General features: G+C 44.9%; 1 protein-coding gene across 1 annotated transcript in view; it reads right to left on the bottom strand.

Annotated features, from left to right (window-relative positions):
- COL4A2 (collagen type IV alpha 2 chain) overlaps window positions 1-19274 on the bottom strand; it is a 191143-nt gene that overhangs the window by 130550 nt on the left and 41319 nt on the right. The window contains exon 4 of the mRNA XM_070578491.1: window positions 11864-11944. Within this exon, the coding sequence (XP_070434592.1) occupies window positions 11864-11944 (81 nt within the window). The remainder of the gene's footprint in view (window positions 1-11863; window positions 11945-19274) is intronic.

Genomic DNA, 19274 nt, shown 5'->3' with positions numbered 1-19274 from the left:
CAATTGTACGTATTTCTTTCATGTTTTAAGTTTCTGGGAAATCTAGTAAGGACACTTAGAAACTCCCAGGGTGGGACAGAGCATCCTCGTTATAGAAGCAGCAAAGGGTGAGGGGATTCCCCTCACCAGCTCCTGAGGGTGGAGGGTGATGCTGGCCGAGTCCGCAGCTCCTGCCTCCTTTCCCGTCTGTGAGCCAACTCCCTGTCGGTTTATTCTGGGAATTCCTGTTGACTCGACGCCAACAGAAGATAGAGATCAATGGGGCAATAAATGGTGGAAACGGGAATGACAGTGAATTCCTGGAATAGCCAATGTCAGACCACAGGCAGAAAAGTTTAATTCTAGAGTTATTTCCTATGACAGTGACATCTCCTGATGCTATTTCCCAAAGAACAGTGAATGTCAATGCCAAAAGTAGAAGTCTATCTAGAACACTTGATGTCGTCAAAAATATTCTAATTCTTGTTCAAAGTGCTTAGGAACATCTGGACAGGTTTGATGTAAAAACCTGGTCACGGTAGAAAGGCAAGGGCGTATTCTAAGAAAGTTTCAGGGCATTAAAAAATACACACTGGGGGGGCTGGCCCGGTGGTGCAGCGGTTAAGTGCGCATGTTCTGCTTCTCGGCGGCCCAGGGTTTGCTGGTTCGGATCCCGGGTGTGGACATGGCACCGCTTGGCACGCCATGCTGTGGTAGGCATCCCACATATACAGTAGAGGAAGATGGGCATGGATGTTAGCTCAGGGCCAGTCTTCCTCAGCAAAAAGAGGAGGATTGGCAGTAGTTAGTTCAGGGCTAATCTTCCTCAAAAAAAAAGAAAAAAAATACACACTGGGCTTCATTTTAATTTCTAAGATAAGATTAAATGCTAAAAATAACTGAAATCCCATGTTGAACATGTAAATAAAGGGTTTTCTATGATAGAAAATTGCTATTCTCCTGGAAAAACACACACACAAGATATAAATATTTATAAATATAAAGGTGTATGTATACACACATACATGATGCATACATTTCAAAATCCTGAGCTTATTTATTGTATCATATATATCTTAATTCCAGTAAGAAGTATCTTAATTCCAGGAACTTTCTCTTACTACTTCAGAGACCTCTAGGAAAGGATGCAGGATGACAGCATAGAGTCCCTCATCCTCCATAAATGCCAGTTTCAAAGGACTAATCTATTCATCTTTCTGATCAGCATGGGATTTCCATTACTCATCTTCCCTTCCAAGATAACTGACATTTTTGAAGGGCACCCTTTTTGTTAAATTTTATTTCCTTCTAAAGAAGTCTTTTTCATCTTCTGGAATTAAGGAGTTCATTTTCATCTACAAAGTTCTTTTTGTTTACTTCCTTGGTCTGATTATTCTACTTGAGGGTATGCAGATGGCTACATATCCCTTTTCTTCAATGCTATCCTCAAAATAAAGTCCCAAAAATACCAGTGGCAATTCACATTTAGAAATTTCCTTTCTGTTAATAACCATCCTCATGGAATGTCTGTGTTGGAACTAGATCAGTATTAGACAAGTAAAAGAGAGAAAAAAATGAAGAGCAGAAGAGCACCCTCATTTCCCCACCTCTACATCAGAAACTTTAGATGTGTCATTCAACAATTTCACAGGAATCAAAGTAAAACCCTGGACTGCAGTTCAAAAGTTAATTGCGCAAATGGAAGACCAATCGTCAAAAAGCAAGAGCAAAAAGGAACACAACGAAAAACTTCCTGGGGGGAAAACAAAGGATTTTTGGGTAGAAATACACTGCTTGTGAGCCAATGCAATAACGTGTTTGGTAAAAAAGGGTGACATGACTTTATGGCAGCGTTTTGGCAGCCTAGCATCCAGATTCAGGGAGGAAACGGTCTCCTTCCATCCACACTGGTCAGGCAGCTGTTGGAAAGCTAAGTCTGAATGTGCAGGCCAGGACCCAAGAAGGGAAGCGACAGGCTCAGAAGAAGGTGATTAGGATGAGGTGATGGTTTTCATTTGAGCAACTGGTCAGGTCGTTCAGGGTCTCAGGGTGCGCAGTGTCTTAAGAAAATTTTGAAATGCCTAAAGCAGTTAAAAATAAATTTATTTTATGTTCAGCCTCATTCCAGCGATGTACATAGCACCTATGCCTTTGACTATTAAGGATATGGTGGTTCCCTCTGATTAAAGGAGAAAATAAGGCAGAGACGAGATGACCCCAATTTTCCTTCCTCCGGGGTACCCCCAGTATGCATGTGTTTATGTGGCAAATTCAAAAGGCTCTCAGGGAGGAGAATGTGTATATGCCACTTGGTTTGGTCATTTCTGCCATTTTTCCTCTGGTTATTATTTTACTATTTCTGGAAGAAAACAAAAAGAGTAATTTCAAAATTTGGCAAAATGACCTATTAGTTTTCTCTCTGGTACAGGAGCAGTCTGATGGAAGGGCGCCTGGATGCAAGAGCCTTCAGCCTCTCGCAGGGGCTGCCCAGCTCCAGAGGCCCGCCAAGCGGCCTGAAGGACGGGCAAGGTCGAGCAGTCACCCTCCCTCCCTAGGGAGACTAGCCATTAGACCCTCTCCTTTCCTCCTGCGTGAGGGAAGGCAGATTCAGAGAGAACATTTCTATTCCCGAGTAGCTTTTGGAAAGCATGTCATGTTTGGTAAGAATTTTACTCTGGTCTTTTTAGAAATCCTGCAATTGTTTACTAAGAATGAATTGGAAGTGAATAAAACAAAGCAAAGGCCTTTGAAGACTGGCGTTCCTTGTCTGACAGAAAGGGAAATGCTTTAATGCTGTACTTGTCCAAACACTCGGTCAGGAGGGAGCCAGAACAAGGGGTTTCTAAAGGCAGAGCTGGTTCAGAAGAACAGGAGAAGCGTCCACTGCTCTCACTCAAGTTTATCAACAGTCTCTTAGAGTCTGTGTGAGGTTTTCAATCAAGACACCAAATAGTTATCGTCATCATTATCCTGGCTATGAACTGACGTGTATGTTTTCCTCAAAGCCATGGAAGGCCATTTCCCCGGACCTGTCAACTTTAGACCGGGATCCAGTTAATAACTTTGTCACCACCCTTAGGGCCGGGGGCTGGTGTGGACGGCCCATCTCCCCGTGGTTCTGCTTGCTGAGGCCTCCGCCCACAACCCCTGGGAAGCTGATGAGCACTCCTTCTCCAGCCCCACTGACCAGCTGGCTGGCCTCGCCGGGTCATTTTTGTGCTTTTGCAAAAACCATACTTTCACCGACGTCCCTGTTTTCCACTCTGTTTTTCAAAAAAAACATCTGATCACAGTTTATGGTTTGGGGAACAGGGACATTCCTAGGTAAAAAAAGTATTAATTTTTCTCTCTCACCTTTGTTCCCTCTTCTGCCCGAGCTCTGGTTGTCTATGGTTCTTTTGTGTGGATGTAAATTCAGAAGGGAACATACGGTGTGTGGTTCTCTCAGAAAGAGACGCTAGGCTCCCGCCTGCATTTCTAGGTCACAGGCTCTGCACTAGAGACTTGGGGTGATTAAGGCCTTGAAGCTATCATCTTTCTTTAGCAACACCTGGAATCAGAGCTCAGTACGATTTCTTCATCATGATGGAATGTGGCACAGGCTGCCAAAGCAATTTGTGTGTGTGTGTGTGTGTGTGTGTAGTTCATCAGAAGAGGGAGAAATGGATAAATAAAATATGAAAGCATTTTGAATTCTTCCTCTGGACTCAGATACTCAGAGATCACTGTGCCAATGCTTCACTATTAACCCCTGAATACGTACTGTACCTACCGTGAACGTGCTCTCTGCTAAGTGCATTACTTACCAAAGACCTGCTTCACTGTTAGCACAAGCAGTGGCGTCATGGGCAATTCCTGTCGAGGTTGATAAATGCTGGGGTACAACCACTGTGATTAATTTTCACCAATGACTTTCATGATTCCTATTATTTAATAATGTATTTTTCTGATAGGAAATCACAGAATCCAGGGCAAAGTTTGTCACGCTTCAGTTAAGGGACATGATGATTTCAGTGGTAATGGAAATACATTTTTCCCTAAGTGCTGACTTTCCACTAGCAGAGTCTGTCTATAATGATGTTCTTTGAGTCCATTCAGTGAGGCAGTGTTAAAATTTTTGTCTTTTTTTTTTCTTTCTGGGAAAGATTCTCCCTGAGCTAACATCTGTTGCCAATCTTTCTTTTTTTTTTCTCCCCAAAGCCCCAGTACATCATTGCATATTCTAGTTGTACGTCCTTCCAGTTCTTCTCCGTGAGCCACCGCCACGGCACGGCTACTGACAGATGAGTGGTGTCGTTCCCCACCCAGGAACCGAACCTGGGCCGCCAAAGTGGAGTGTGCTGAACTTTAACCACTAGGCTATCAGGGCTGGCTCAAAGTTTCTGTCCTTTTAGGACTTTAATAATGTATTCTTGCCACAACTAGAAGGACCCACCACTAAAAAAAAAAAAAAAAAAATACAACTATGTACTGGGGGGATTTGGGGAGAAAAACAGCAGGGAAAAAAAAATAATAATGTAGTCTTCCTTTTGGATGAACTCCAAACTGGCCTGTTTTCTGTCAAATCCTAAATAGTATTATAACGGTCCTTTTGAAATTAAATATTTATCATGTTTGGGTGGGATGGAGAGTGGGCCAGAGATCCTGTAATTGTTTCTCTCGTCTCCAGGGGCACAATTAAGTCACTCTACAACAGTTTATTAGAAGTCCTACTTTAAGAAAATGCTTACTTAGTCTTGCCAGAAAGAAGCAAGAGTCGTGTTATATTCTGAAGCTGCGGGCTGAATTATCAAAGGCCACCTGCACCAAAGCGATGAGCGAAGGAGTTTTCAGAAGTGGGGGCCTGGATGAGCGCTCACATTGGAAAAGCAAAAAAACACAGTTCCCCTAAGTGGCCATGGGGTGAGGTGACCACTGGCTGATGGACACGTTCTGCACATCCACCACTTCTAATGTGCTGTACTCACGGGTCTATATATTTCTGTGATAACATCCTTCTTGCAAAGATATAAGCCCAACAGATTACAAATCCTGGTCTTATTTTCATGAAATCTTGACTTTATATTGTGTTTTATTTTCATCTAGAATTTAATATCTAGAATATTCTTACATATTCACTATGAGTTTATTGTCTCTTTCTTCCAGTCTAAAGCTTCCACACTCAGTGGAATTGTGATCTTCAATATGGTAGCCAGTGGGTCACACGGGGGCTGTTTACTTTGAATTTAATTAATTAAAATTAAATAAAATTTAAAATTCAGTTCATCTGTTTCACTAGCCGCATTTCAAATGCCCAAATAACCACAGTGGACAGTGCAGACAGAGCATTTCCATCTTTTGCAAGGCATGGTGCTGGACTATCAGCCCCCAAAGATTAGAGATACCGTCTGCTTTGTTTACTTCTCCTTCCGGGTTCCTGGTGTCTGGATGGGGCCTGACACGTGACAGATGTGCACTCAATATGTGCTGAATGAATAAGTTTGTTGCTAAATCTCAGTAGCCAACTATGCCTACATGTGAGCTGCTGCCTGTGTTAGGGGCCAAGTGGCAGGGCATTTTCTCTGACTAGAACTAAACCCCAGTTGAATGGATTATCAAATGTGAACCTCACAACTTCCCCACACAGAGATCTGGGATGTGAATAAGTTAAAGTCACATAACTTCTCTAAAGAGGTCTCCTGAATAACTTCTTACCTCACTCACTCAGTCAAGTGGTCTCTAAGACTCTGACGCAAACTTCTCCCCATACCCACCTTCTTTCTCAGACCTCCTCGCCCACGAGTCTCTCTGTTCTTGCTCTGCTGGAGCCCCCCGGGCCTCCTCGCTGTCCCACCAGGACGCTCTCCCCTCACGGCCTGTGCCCCTGCTGCTCAGGTTCTCCTTCCCACTGCTCACCGCTGTATCCCCTTCTCTAAGACAAGCGCCTTGTCTCAGATGATACAAAATACAGATTTTGTATGTACATACATAAGGAATGCAAAATTCCATTGCTAAAAGGAAGCTAGGATTCTTCCAATGATGGCAGATATAAGAGAAAGTGTCACTTTAAAAACACATCTGGACTGGCCCCGTGGCTGAGCGGTTAGGGTTCTGTGCGCTCAGCTTTGGCAGCCTGGGTTCACCAGTTCGGATCCTGGGCATGGACCTGCTCCAATCAGCCATGCTGTGGACGCATCCCACATACAAAATAGAGGAAGATTGGCATAGATGTTAGCTCAGGGCTAATCTTCCTCAAGAAAAAAAGAAAAAAGAAAAAAAGAGGAAGATTGCCAATGGATGTTAGCTCAGGGGGAATCTTCCTCACCAAAAAGAAAAAGAAAAACAAAACAACACATCACTTACATGTGATGTACAAGTCAGGTGGGCATCATCTAAGTCTGCTGCAATACCAGTTTCCCTGCAGAAAATAACCAACTTGTTGAGTTGTGCAGCTACTGTGGCAGTGCAGGGGCCAGAACCGCCATCATCCCAAAAGTATGCTAAAAATAACCCTATGATTTTGAAAGTGGGTGAGAGCTGTGTGTAGACAAGGGTCATAAAAGCCCAGAGGCCAGGCAGTACTTCTGCTATTTTCAACTAATTCTTTGCCCTTTCGGGGCTGTGATAGTGCATAAAATATTGGAGATGACTTCCGTTCAGCATGCTGAGCACACCATTGAAGGGGGTCTGCCTGGGCAACAGCAGCGGGTTTGGAAAGAGGTGAGCCACAGCAGCACTGGTCACATTGCTCATGGAAACCTATATACAGCACAGACATCCCGAAACTCTCTCGATGGTGCCACAGTGCTCTGCCGGTTCTCAGATTTATATTGAATTGTTTCAGAGAAAAAATTCAGTTTTATTTTGAAATCTTGCTTAAACACATTAAGGGTAAGGTTTATGACTAGCAACACGCGGTAGAGGATAGCATTATTGGCGAGACTACAGCTCACCTTAGAGAGACCTGCCAATCACTTGTGGTTGCCAGCTGCTCTGGGCTCTCTATTCCTTTCCCTGAGGCCAGGGGTCTGCTTCTTTCACCTCTTGCTACCCACCTGAGCTGACAGCGAGGGCCAAAGACAATGAATTTCTTCCGTTCCCATCTGTCTCCACCCACCTTCAGGAGCTCCTGCTCACTTTTCTCTTTGCTTCCCATTTCACTCAGCTTCTCTCACTTGGACTTCCATCACTGAGCTGAAGGAATCTTGTGAGGTTACGAATTATTCACTTACACTTCAACCTGAGTCCAGGGACCCACAGACTGTGGGAAACTCTTAGCTTCATGAGAAAATGCAACAGCTGAACACAACTGTCTCAAGTCCTCAGTCGTTTGCTTAAGTGAGTGAGCTTGTCAACTGCACCCTTCCAGTCCAGTCTCCGGTTTGTGGCTCGTGCTGCGGCGAGCGTGGGCTGGATGACTGCTGAGGCATGGAGAGATGCAGTTACCCCTTCAGGGGCTGATAACAGGGCTCTGGGAACCAGGAGCTGTCGGAAGTTGCGCTTCCTCTTCTGCCCACTGTAGTCTGACAGGGCCATTGAGCCATCTCAATAATTCCCAATATTTTGGACTTAATCTCTCTTTGTATTTACCAATTTTTGAAATATCTGACTGTCTAGGAACACAGGTGCCCTGTGAAGGTTGATGTCATTAAAAGGTCGAAATAACCTATCTGATTGAGTTTATGGTCAAAAACCAAAAGGCTGGGGGAAGAGAAACTTGGCTAAGTAATTGAAATAATGAATTAAAATTGACCTTGCCTGGAAAAATCTGACAATTTCACAAGGTTTTAGGTGAGTTAATGCTCAAAGGCAAAGCTGTCCTTTTTGTTGAATCAGACGCCTCATCTGCTCGCTCTACTGTTTTCCATACCACTAACCACATGGTGACAGTCACTCTGCTGTGACAGAAATTCACTCTGATGCTTTCCATTTAACTGCCTTCCATCTCCATGGCATATACAGAAAGAAAGAAAGGAGGAAAAAGAATAGAAAAAGATCAGAGGGCCAGACAGCTGTCTGGCATTGATGACTGTACGACCTTTAGCAGAAAGTCTGAGACGATTGTTGATTTTCTTTGCACATATCACCCAGTGCAGTAAGGTGAATTAGGACTTATAATTTTTAATTACTCCCAATAAAATATAGCAATTATTTGAAATACAGACCCACCAACAACAATAAAGTCTTAAATAATTTCTCAAAGTTATTTATTTTTTAATTCACTAAACCACTGAAGAGGTGGTGAGAGAATTGGCCAGGGAGTCACAACGCTAGAAGAAAGGGAGCCTGAACTCTTTTCATCTCTGTCTCTGTCCTCTCCTCCCAAGCCCGAGATCTCCCCCATATAGGTTAACATCTGGCAAGAGGAGAGACACACAAAAGATTACTGTGCTGAAAAGGAAGTCATCAAAAAGTCTGAAAACTTGAGTTCATTCTGGACTAAGATTGGGGCAGGTCATTTACCCCTGATGTCACTGTCCTCCTACCCTCCTGTGGCTAGGTCACCCCGGCACACGGTCCAGCTCTGACCAGGGAGTCAGGAGTACACAGAGAGCTGGGCCACAGCTCCTGCCCCTTATTCCCCAGCTACCGGCTTGCTGGAATTATCCACGGGGCTGGGAGGTTCCGTCTGTGAGAAACAATTCTCTCTCTGCAACAAGCCACCACCCACCACTCCAGGGTGGACAGTCAGGCTCAAGACACTTTACACAGAGCTTATTCATTTGGCAACATGAGAACTCATTTGGAATTGGAATCCATAGCACATTTGTGATTTCTGCATAGGGTCCAAAAGTTATCCAGTAACATACAGTTTCTGATGTTGGCTGTCACCATGGTGAGGAACAAATTAACTCTACCCCATGGCCATATAAGGCTGAGCTAGCCAAGTGCTTGGGGAGGGGAGAGCTCTGCAGTCAGGCATTGTCATCGCTGCTGCAGTAGCACCGTGGGGAAAATATATAGCAGGGGACCCCAGGGGAAGCTGTGGGAAAGAACAAGCTACGCACACAGCTCTTTGAACGGCAAAATCTGTCCAACTGCTATTTTTATGTATTACATTACTTTAAAAAAATACTATCAATCCAAAAGTAGGGCAGAAATAGCCCTGCTTTCTACAGGAACACATTTGGGTAAACTTGTTCATTAACAAATATTTAATACGCATACATCAGGTTTGTAGAACTGAAATAGATAGCTTAATAAATAATTTAATGAAGGAAATGCAATTGCCCTAACAATAAATATCTTCAGTGATATACTGGATTTACCCGTGGAAAATGATAAATGGTATAATTTCTCTCTCCTCACTAGGTTTTTTTCTTACCTCTTACCATTAGCCATTTCTTTTTTTTTTTTTCCCCTTTTTTTCTCCCCAAAGCCCCTCGGTACATAGCTGTATTTTCTTCTTTGTGGTTCCTTCTAGTTGTGGCATGTGGGACGCTGCCTCAGCATGGTTTGATGAGCAGTGCCATGTCCGCGCCCAGGATTCGAACCAACGAAACACTGGGCTGCCTGCAGCAGAGCGCGCGAACTTAACCACTCGGCCACGGGGCCAGCCCCCCGTTAGCCATTTCTATCATCTTACTGGTTAATGTTCAATGGCACCCCTGAGTCAACTGGGCAGCCTTAGGTGCTGTTAAAACAACCCAATTTGGATGTGGATGGTCCAACTGCATTGTGGGTCTGGGTCCAGCCGTAATGACCGTGTGGAGCATTATGCAGTGCAAAGAGAAGGGTAAACTTAGAAATGTGTCAGGCTATCTGGACACTATAGAAAGTGAGTCCCATAGGTCAGGCCCCAAAGTGGGGAGTCATTTGGCTCTGTCTCTTGAACAAACTACTCAGACAATTGCCAAATCTCAACTTAATTTGACCAATGTTGATCACCTGGATAAACAGAGCAAGGTCTGGTTGAACAGAGCAAAGTCTGGATGAGCAGAGCAAAGTCTGAATGAACAAAGCAAAGTCTGGATGAATAGAGGAAAGTCAAGCCCACACTGGTGTTTGGATTACTCATGTTACTCAAATTAACCAGAAGGTGTCAACTTTCTATTTTCTTTGGCAACGTATAGAAACAGACTCAAGGTATTTTTTTATTTAGGGACAATGGGAGATAGAAAGGTCCCAAGGCCTGTACTGTAAACTTACTCAATCAGAAAGACCTAGGGGCCTTTAGAAATCACAGAAGACCTCTGGCATAATATAAGAGTACATTGCTATGCAGATGGCATTATATATTGAAATAATCAGAATGAACTATCTTTACCGAAGAAGAAAATTCCTATAAAAGCACTATGGGAAATGTTGATACACTGGTTCTGCATTAAATAATCATAAATGATGAAAAAGAATAGACTCAGTAACCTTCTACTCAGTTTGTTTAGGTTCTGTTTGGCTGATCACATGGAGAAGAAATGTCGGGTCCCTCTAGGGTTGAACTCCCTCTGACAGAGGCAGGTCTCACGAATATTTGTACACCACTAATTTATCTTCCCCATGCCCATATAAGGCCGAGCTAGCCAAGTGCTTAGGGAGTGGACAGCTCTGCAGTCAGGCATTGTCATCACGGCTCCAGAAGCATCGCTGGGAAAATCTATAGCAAGGGACCCCAGGGGAACTTTAAATCTCATGAAATAGCTTCCATATATTTAAAAAATACTTATCTGTGTTAAATGTGATAAGTGATCTTCAACTAGCGATTCCTAGAGCATAAAGTCCCCATTCCAAGTAGAGGGACCCTTCACTAAAGTAACAACACAGAAAAATGGTTTTGAGGATTGTAACTCATGATGAACACACCATGTGAAGATGGAAGCTCTGATCTAGAAGGCAAGAAGCTCCTCAGTTGTGATCTTTGCCATTGAAATAATAATTAGTCACACTGTAGTAAATGAGATCGCCACATTTATAAAGGGGTTCCCTACCACAAATTTTACTTATTTGATTTTTGGAGGCACAGAGGCCAAGTTCCACCACGACGTTTCTTCCTCTTGGTGAGTGGGAATGGGGAATGGCTACTTTAAAAACCAACTTCAGGATTCAGCTTGGTGGAACTCATTTGGAACACCCAAGGACTGCTATAATTTCTGATGCCAATGCCAACAGGGCAATGCAGGCAAGAATTCCCAACTGCCTCTCACAACCTGGCATTGGACAAGCAGAGTCCCAGAGGGAAATGCATGGTTCCACAGCACAGAGACTCAAAAGACTTGGTATCATAAAATGAAATACTGCACCCCACACTGCCACACGCCAAAATGGGCTTAAACACAAATAGAAACAATATCTTAAAAATCAGTAATGCCAAGACTCAAACATCAGCTTTAAAGGCAACAGAATGAGAGGCTAATCACTTTAATTGAACATATTAAACCCAATATCCATATTTCAAATTCTGCCAGGTGTGATGGTAATAATTTGGAGTGACTTTTTCTTACTTATCGATGAAATGGGCTACATAAAGGACATCCAGGGAATGAGTGGGATAATTTTAAAAGCTAGAATCATTCTCAGCAGTATAATGCCAGTGCCCTCTCATTTGATAGATTCTGCAGTATAAAGGCAACTATGTTTTCTTTATGTAATATTTTTACAAAATATGTTTATGTATAATATCGTAAGTATAAAACATAGTTGCATTATATATCCATATATGCACACACATATGATTTATAACAATGAACAAGAGAAAACATGTTGAAAGTTAATATTGTTCTCAATTTATTAGGAAAGTGGTTTTAATTGACCCAATTTTGCATTATATTATTGTTTGTTAAGTGGAGAAGAACACATCTGTATGAAATTTCCTAGGAAAGTATGCCAATGACTTAATCAGACAATTTAAGGTACTTTCATTTAATGGAAGTATAAGGAAGATAATATTTACTGCAGTGTCATGACTTACCCGTCCTCCTTTCTCGGGGTAGCACTGGCAGCCCCCACTGCAGTCTCTCCCTCCACAGGGCACATCAAACTTCTTCACACCCTGCAAAAATAAAACACAAAGCAAAGAAAAAGTTATCTAAAACACTGTCAACTACAATATGTATCATAATACCATCTGTTGAGAGCTCTTCCAATTCTAACAACTAACTACTCATTCAGAATATTCGATAACTCTTTAAAAAAACTGGCTTTAGTTTTTAGAGCAGTTTTAGGTCTACAGCAAAAGGTACAGAGATTTCCCATACAACCCACTGCTCCCCCACATGTGCAGCCTCCCCCACTGTCAACATTCCTCACCAGAGTGGGACATTTGTTACAATTGATGAACCTACAAGGACACGTCAGTATCACCCAAAGTCCATAGTTTACATTAGGGTCACTCTTGGAGTTGTACATTCTATGGTCAATAAGCCTCTTTTTCAGTGCCTACTAAGTGCCAGATGCCAAGTTAGGTCCTGGGGCTCTAAATTCAAGGAGAACATTCCCCGAATCAAGGGGTTCCATGTGAGGTGAGCCCATGACGCTCTATGTTAAGCACTTTAGTATGAAGAAGAAATTCAGGCACAGAGGAAGCAGCCCTTCCCTCTGCCTGGAAATGCGGGGGATGCGTCCCGAAGGAGGAGACGTTCAAGATGAGCAGGATCGCGTTAAGTTAAATGCAGCAGGTCAACTCTGGCCCCATCAAATTACACAGATCCTGGTGAATGAAAGGGAGAGGGGGTTCTGACGAGGAGGCGGGACTTGCAAATACACCTGAAAGGATGGCAAACCCTCACCTCCACCACAGAGGTACCGGGACATCCAGGGTGAAGCGCCTGCAGAGGAAAGCTCGTTTCCCTCCCTTCATTCTGCAAGACATGCTCGTTTACAGTAAGGAGGAGGGGGCGGGGGGCGGGGAGAGGCTTTCTGTAGCACTTATTTAGCGGGGTTCGGGTGGCATGGCCAAACTTTTGGTCGGACACTGCGATACAACTCTTTAATGAGTTCAGTGGGTAACTGAGGAGGTTCTCTGGCTGGACAACTCCAATGGGGAAAAAGGCATTTCTGGCGCATGATCTCAGCATCAGGTAAAAGAAGGCCCTGGATATTGGACTGTGTCTGAGCGCTTCCTTTCAGACTGCATTCACAGTACTGAGTATTCTGAGCAGGAAGTGACCACTGGATCCACTCTCTTCTCTCCCTCTCTGATCAGCCAAGCATCGTCGCTGCCTCTCCACCCTCCCGACAGGTGAGTTGGTGCAGCTGCTCACCCAGCAATCTCCATCTGGCTCATGACCCTCGGCCAGACTGCCCATCTGGCAGGCACTTAGACTCAGGGACCGTGGGCACAGTTAGCTTCCAGTGTGCACGGGGCCAAACCTTACCACGCAAGCAACACTCCCCAGATAACAGAAGCCGTTCCAACTTTAACCGCTGCATTTTACCACACTCTTCCGCTCTCTTCTGAGTTCAGTCTCAATGACTAAATAGGGTGGTCACTCGGGGACTCCCTCTGTCAGCTTTTCTGTCTGTTTTCTGTGCTAGCACGTCTGCCAGAAACTTCCCAGTTCCCGGCACGCACTGAACGTGCATGCGGCAGTGCAGATGGTCTGGCCTGGCCACCTCTGCAGTCCCCGCCAGCACCGCCTTCCTGGACAGTCAACCTTGGATGGGTGCACAGTAACCCGTGACTCACGGCCACCTGGCCAGTTTACCCCAGACCTTGACAACAACTCAATGTGCTTTTTTGTAGCGACGATAAATTCCTTTCCTGTGCTAACAATTTTCTACTAGAGAGTTCTCATTAGAGAGTTTCAAATTTTTTTGTGTTCTTATTATAATTCTTTACCTACTGCAGTATCTGGTGCATCAGTCACTAGTTTGAAGGATTCAAAAAAATCTGAAAATCTCAAATCCTTTAAAGAAACCAACACCTCGAACGCCTTTCGAATCTCTTGGTCACCTTTTTGTCCTGACTGATATGAGACAGCTAGAGTTACATCCTGTGAAAGTAACATATATCAAATCCTTTCACACTCTCAAAATAGGATTCTAGGTGTTGGTCATTTTTTTTTTATGGCTTCAATGTTTATGTACAGTGGAGCTCATTTTTAAATTCCATGCTTTTGAATATTTGGTTTTTATCACTCCAGCTCCAAGCTCAGCCACCACTTTTATGGATGACCCTGAGCGCCAAAGGCAGAAGCCTGTATGGGCCCTCACTTACACTTTGTATTACAAATAACTGTGACACGAATAGGTGCCTTGGCAGGTGTCCCTGGCTCACGCGAGAATTCATTTACTGGTGGTTTGGAAAGGTTAGGGGGCCTCCTCAGTCTAAAGGGTGAAGCACAAACTCATCTTCTCTATCTAGTGTTTCACGTGTTATTTTCAATTTTGGTTTTAAAGCCACCTGCCTAATCCCTGTATATAAATCAATGGTTGAAATGATTTTACTGGTTTCGAATTGATCTAACAGACCCTCTATTCTGGGCTTAGGATAGTTACTGGATTTAGTTAAAGAAACGAGTTCTTCACAACCTGCTCAAAATTTAACAGTGCTTTCTTGCTTTTGGAACCAGGACTTGTAGGTCCAATAACTCCCGATCTTAACACTTTTTCAACTATATGCCAGTGGCTCAGACACCCTGTCTCAGGAGGAGGAATACATCTTCGAGAGGCAGCCCTTCCCTTCACAAGCCACAGCCAATATCTGTCACGGAAATTCCAGCCCTCTGTGTGTGTACGTAGGTATGTATGTGTGTGTGTGTCTGTGTGATATGAGGGGTGTGTGTGTATGTGTGTGATGTGATGCGTCTGTGTGTGAAGTGACATGGGTGTCTGTGTGTGTGTATATGTGTGTAATGTGATATGGGGTGTCTGTGTGTGATGTGATGTGGAGTGTGTGTGTATGTGTGTGATGTGATATGGGGTATCTGTGTGTGTATGTGTGTGATGTGATATGGGGTATCTGTGTGTGCATATGTGTGTGATGCGGTATAGGGAGTGTGTGGGGTGTGTATGTGCATGATGTGATGTGGAGTGCGTGTGTGTATGTCTGTGTGTGATGTGATACGGGGTATCTGTGTGTGCGTATGTGTGTGAAGCAATGTGGGGAGTGTGTGTGATGGGGGTGTGTGTGTGTATGTCTGAGCGTGATGTGATGTGGGGGGTGTGTGTGTGTTTTCCCCTCGGCAGCTTACATATCCTACAGAGGGACTCTTACGAATTTCAGCATCTACAGGAGCACTAAGTACCACATATTGGAATGCCAGATCTCCAGGATGAACAGAAGTGTTTACTTTATTAGGGCAGGGCAAGTGTTCCAGACGTCTCTGAGAGACCGAACAAGTCTCAGACCTGAGCCTCAGCATTCCCGACAGACTTTGGTCCCTGGAACATTCTCAAGGTACAAAAGCCCTCCTGAGCACTCTGCATGGGGAGAGTGTGAACTGCCCTATGGGGTCCTATGCCTGTCCCAGCCCCGTCCCCTACCCGCAAGCAGAAGAATACTAAAAGCTCACACCAACCGCTGCCTGTGCTCCGAGCCCTTGAATCCACCCTTCATTTTATTGCTCAACACCACTCAAAGACAGACCCCGATCCTTCCTCTTGTCAGCTCCTCAATAAAGATGACTAGCCTCCTCCTGCCCTGCGTCCACCTCAAGAGTCTGCCCACCACCCTCGCACACGACAAGCTGGCCCTGGGCCAGATCCTCAACTTCAGAGTCCCCAGGAAGGCATGCTTCCACCTGTGAGAAAATCAATGAAATCCTCCACTGGTTTCTCACTCCAACTCTGAATTCCCATCAGGAGCATCGAGTAGAGCAATATTCCAACACCCCGTTCTCCCTGAGGCCCCCTGCAGGTCACTCAGGTCACCGTCTAAGCATCTAAGGAGGAGATGCAGGTCCTGGAGCCAGGAGGCTCCTTAGACCCTGCTCGAGGTGTAGAAAGTGTCTATTGTCATGGACCATGCTGCATCCATCCAACTGGGCTGGCCAAACTCTGGCCTGTGTCTGGATGTCCTTCATCCCAGGGCAGAAAAGGGCTGATGGCCCAATGGGACCAATTATACGAAGATGTGCGAAAACTCCTAAGGGCTCCCACCCCCTGAGAACACTTGAATCTAACATGCATGAGTTCTTAGGTCCTCATATTCACAGAGAACCTGCTCCCACCCAGGCTCCAGGATGATGAAGGAGTGCGCGACACATGTTTCCTGGCTCGGAGTGCTCAGAAAAACACTTTCCTTCAACTGCACCAGTGAGAGAACACCTAACAGGCCCAATTCCAAAAAATATGACAGCTGGAAGGGGCCTTGGGAATAATTCACCCACTCTTCGATTTTGCAAATTCACTCATTCATTCATTCTTTTAACTTTTTTATAGCACTATTTATTTTTAAAACTATGCTTTTTTTTTTTAGTGAGGAAGACTGGCCCTGAGCTAACATCTGTTGCCAATCTTCCTCTTCTTTGTTTTTCTCCCCAAAGCCCCAGTACATAGTTGTATATTCTAGTTGTAAGTCATACTAGTTCTTCTATTTGGGATGCTGCCACAGCATGGCTTGATGAGCAGTGCCTAGGTCCACGCCGAGGATCTGAATCAGTGAACCCTGGGCAGCCAAAGTGGAGTGCACAAACTTAACCACTTGGACACGGGGCCACCCCCTCATTCATTCATTCTTTACCAAATGTTTCTTCTGGCTGATGCACTGTGTTGGGCCACGGGTATAAAGTGGGGAAGAGATCATGCAAACAAGAAGACAAGAAAATTAAGTCAACAAACAATGAAACCTACGTGATTTAAATTATGACAAGTGCCATGGAAAAGAGGGTGTTGCAAGAATGATTAAGAGTCAAGGAGGCCCCAAGCACTAAATCACATTGGTAACAGAGAGGACTAGCACAGCCAGGCCCTTTCCCTTGGGCTACACTGTGCTCCCTCCTCCTTACATGCCTGCCCCACACAGGCTGACCTCCCTGCTGGCTGACCTGAGGCTCTGGCTGCTGTAACCAAGACACAGACAGACAGCAGCTAGCCTACCAGCCTAGGAAAGCAAGACCTCTGCATTATTACCCTCAAGGAATCAAGAGCATCTTGGATTGGAGTGCATTTGCACCCACTCTTCTTATGACCCTCAGGATGCCCCTGCATTGCCCCATCCCCCAACTTCCAGCCCAGGACTCAGATTCAATCCCCCGTCACTTTATAGTCCAGACAGACAGTCCACAGGGGTGCGGCATCCTCAGGACGTCTTGCTCAACCAAGAACCATCTCAGTTGCTACCAAGACGCGTGACCATTTCAAACTGTGGCGCTCACTTCCCAACTGGGGAAGGAGTTTGACCGGGGGATTAATCACTAGTTTCTTCGGCAATGGACAAACTCATTGAGGACCTGTGGGTGCTCCATCCTGGCAGCTCGCTCATCCCCCACCACACCAGAGACTGGGCCCCACTGGACTCATCCACTCCCTCCAGACAAGGCAGAGGAATTAAGGAGGCTGGGGAAGGCACTGCCGACACAGGGAAAGGAACGCTGATTTTGATAGCATTGTGAGCTCTTGACATCTTAATAAGTGTTGTGGAACCGATCGTATAGTTTTGAAAAATAAACGTGAACCCTAAGTTTTGGGAATTAAGACAGAGAGCAGCTTAAACAGGAGAAGCAGAGTAGCCCAGGAATGTCTCTGAGCTGCACCAGGAAGAGATGAAGGATGGGTAATTCTTGCAACAATTAATGAGAACAAAATCCATCGGCAAAGGAGCAGTAGGGTGGAGAGAGCCGTGGACACGAAAGAACCGAGAGAGTGAGTGCATGGAGAAGACATTGAGCAAAGAGTGTGAGGAAGGTTCACCTGAGACAGTGTCACAAACGGGGGCAAGATGAGGGAAGGGCATGGGAGGTTGACTGATGAGAGATAGGGACTCAGACACAACGTCAAAGAGTCAATCAATCATGCTTGCAATACCCCCATTCTTTGTCTGGACCCTTACTGCTGCCAGTGGGGTGTGTAGATGCACCATCAGCATCACCTTGGTGCTAGTTAGGAAGGCAGGCCCCACCCCAGATTTACTGGATCAGAGCCCACTATCTAAAAGGATTTCCAGGGAGGCACACTGATGTCTGTGGAGCATGGCACTTGATTGATGGGCTATCATTACAAAAAGAGACTTTGCTCAGAGACAATGGGAAAATTGTAAACCACTGTGCCATCTCCTTCCAGGGAGGAGAAAGCAGTATATCCTACAGGTTCAGTGTGTTTGGTGCCTAAAGTGGACCCAGGCAGGTCCATCCCAGAAAAGTGCCGGCCCTTGGACTCCCTGTGACCCCTGCCATCTGTGGTGAGTGTAAGGAGGCTCTGAGCCCCCAGGGCTCAGTCACTGAGCTTCTAGTCAATCAAAGTGCCAAAAACATTTTAGTTCTCTTTTCCTTATTCAACACTTCCTTTTAGACTCTTCTGCTGAGTTTCATCCTGCCCTGAATTGGTAGCCCGCGTTGCTGTGCTAATTAGAAATTCTAGGAGTTGGAAATCACCTGGATCACTGAAGGCCAGTTGGCAATGTAAAGGCATAGATACATCTTCTAGAAGCCTGGGATCATATTATACTCAAATGGAATGCAACAGACATTGTTTCCAGGGGCAAAGTGGAGAGCACTGAGCAAGAGATTTCTTGGTGAGCTTTTCATTACAGGAATCCTTTTCTTTGGAGCCTTATCTGAATCTAGGCATCACTACATTTAGAAAGCTTTGCAGGGGCATGCAAGACACATCAAAATCACCTCGGATGCACGATCTACATTCCTTGTTGAGCCTCTTGTCTCAGGGAGAACAGAAGTCACGGAAACTTCTAAGCTTCCTGAACGAGGCATCTATCAGGTTCAAGCAGAGAATCTCTTGCCTTGAGCCACTGGCTCTCTGGCAGCCAGCGGAGACTTTGCTCTGCCATCTATAAATGGAATTCAGTAACGAGGCAGAGAAGAGATCAATAGCAGCAGCTGCAGGATTAAGGGAGCATCCGGTCCCACATATTCCTGGCGCTGTTTCCTATTTGAGGGACCTACTGGCATCAAGAGAAGCGAGTATCACACTGCCCTCGTCAGGGATCATGTAGCATCAGGAAGAGAGCAAAGCCTTTCCTCGGCCGCCCAGTGAGGAGGGCGTACTCCCTTTAGGTCCAGGAGTGGCCCCATTTCAGAATGTCAACAAGAGTGCTCATCGTCTTTTCCCCAACAGTAGATCTGTCCTTATATTTAGGATATTTAAAAATAGGTTTAAATAACAACTTGAATGCCAGAAAATAAACATACAAAAAGATTTAGCCTCTCTAAGATCAGCTATTTCTGTAACTACCAGTGTGACTTGTTCACTTACATTAAGGGAAC

The sequence above is a fragment of the Equus przewalskii genome, chromosome 16 (assembly GCF_037783145.1).
Source record: "Equus przewalskii isolate Varuska chromosome 16, EquPr2, whole genome shotgun sequence".
NCBI classification, from domain to species: domain Eukaryota; kingdom Metazoa; phylum Chordata; class Mammalia; order Perissodactyla; family Equidae; genus Equus; species Equus przewalskii.
The sequence above is the reverse complement of the archived record's forward strand: the minus strand, read 5'-3'. Positions and strand labels throughout refer to the sequence as shown.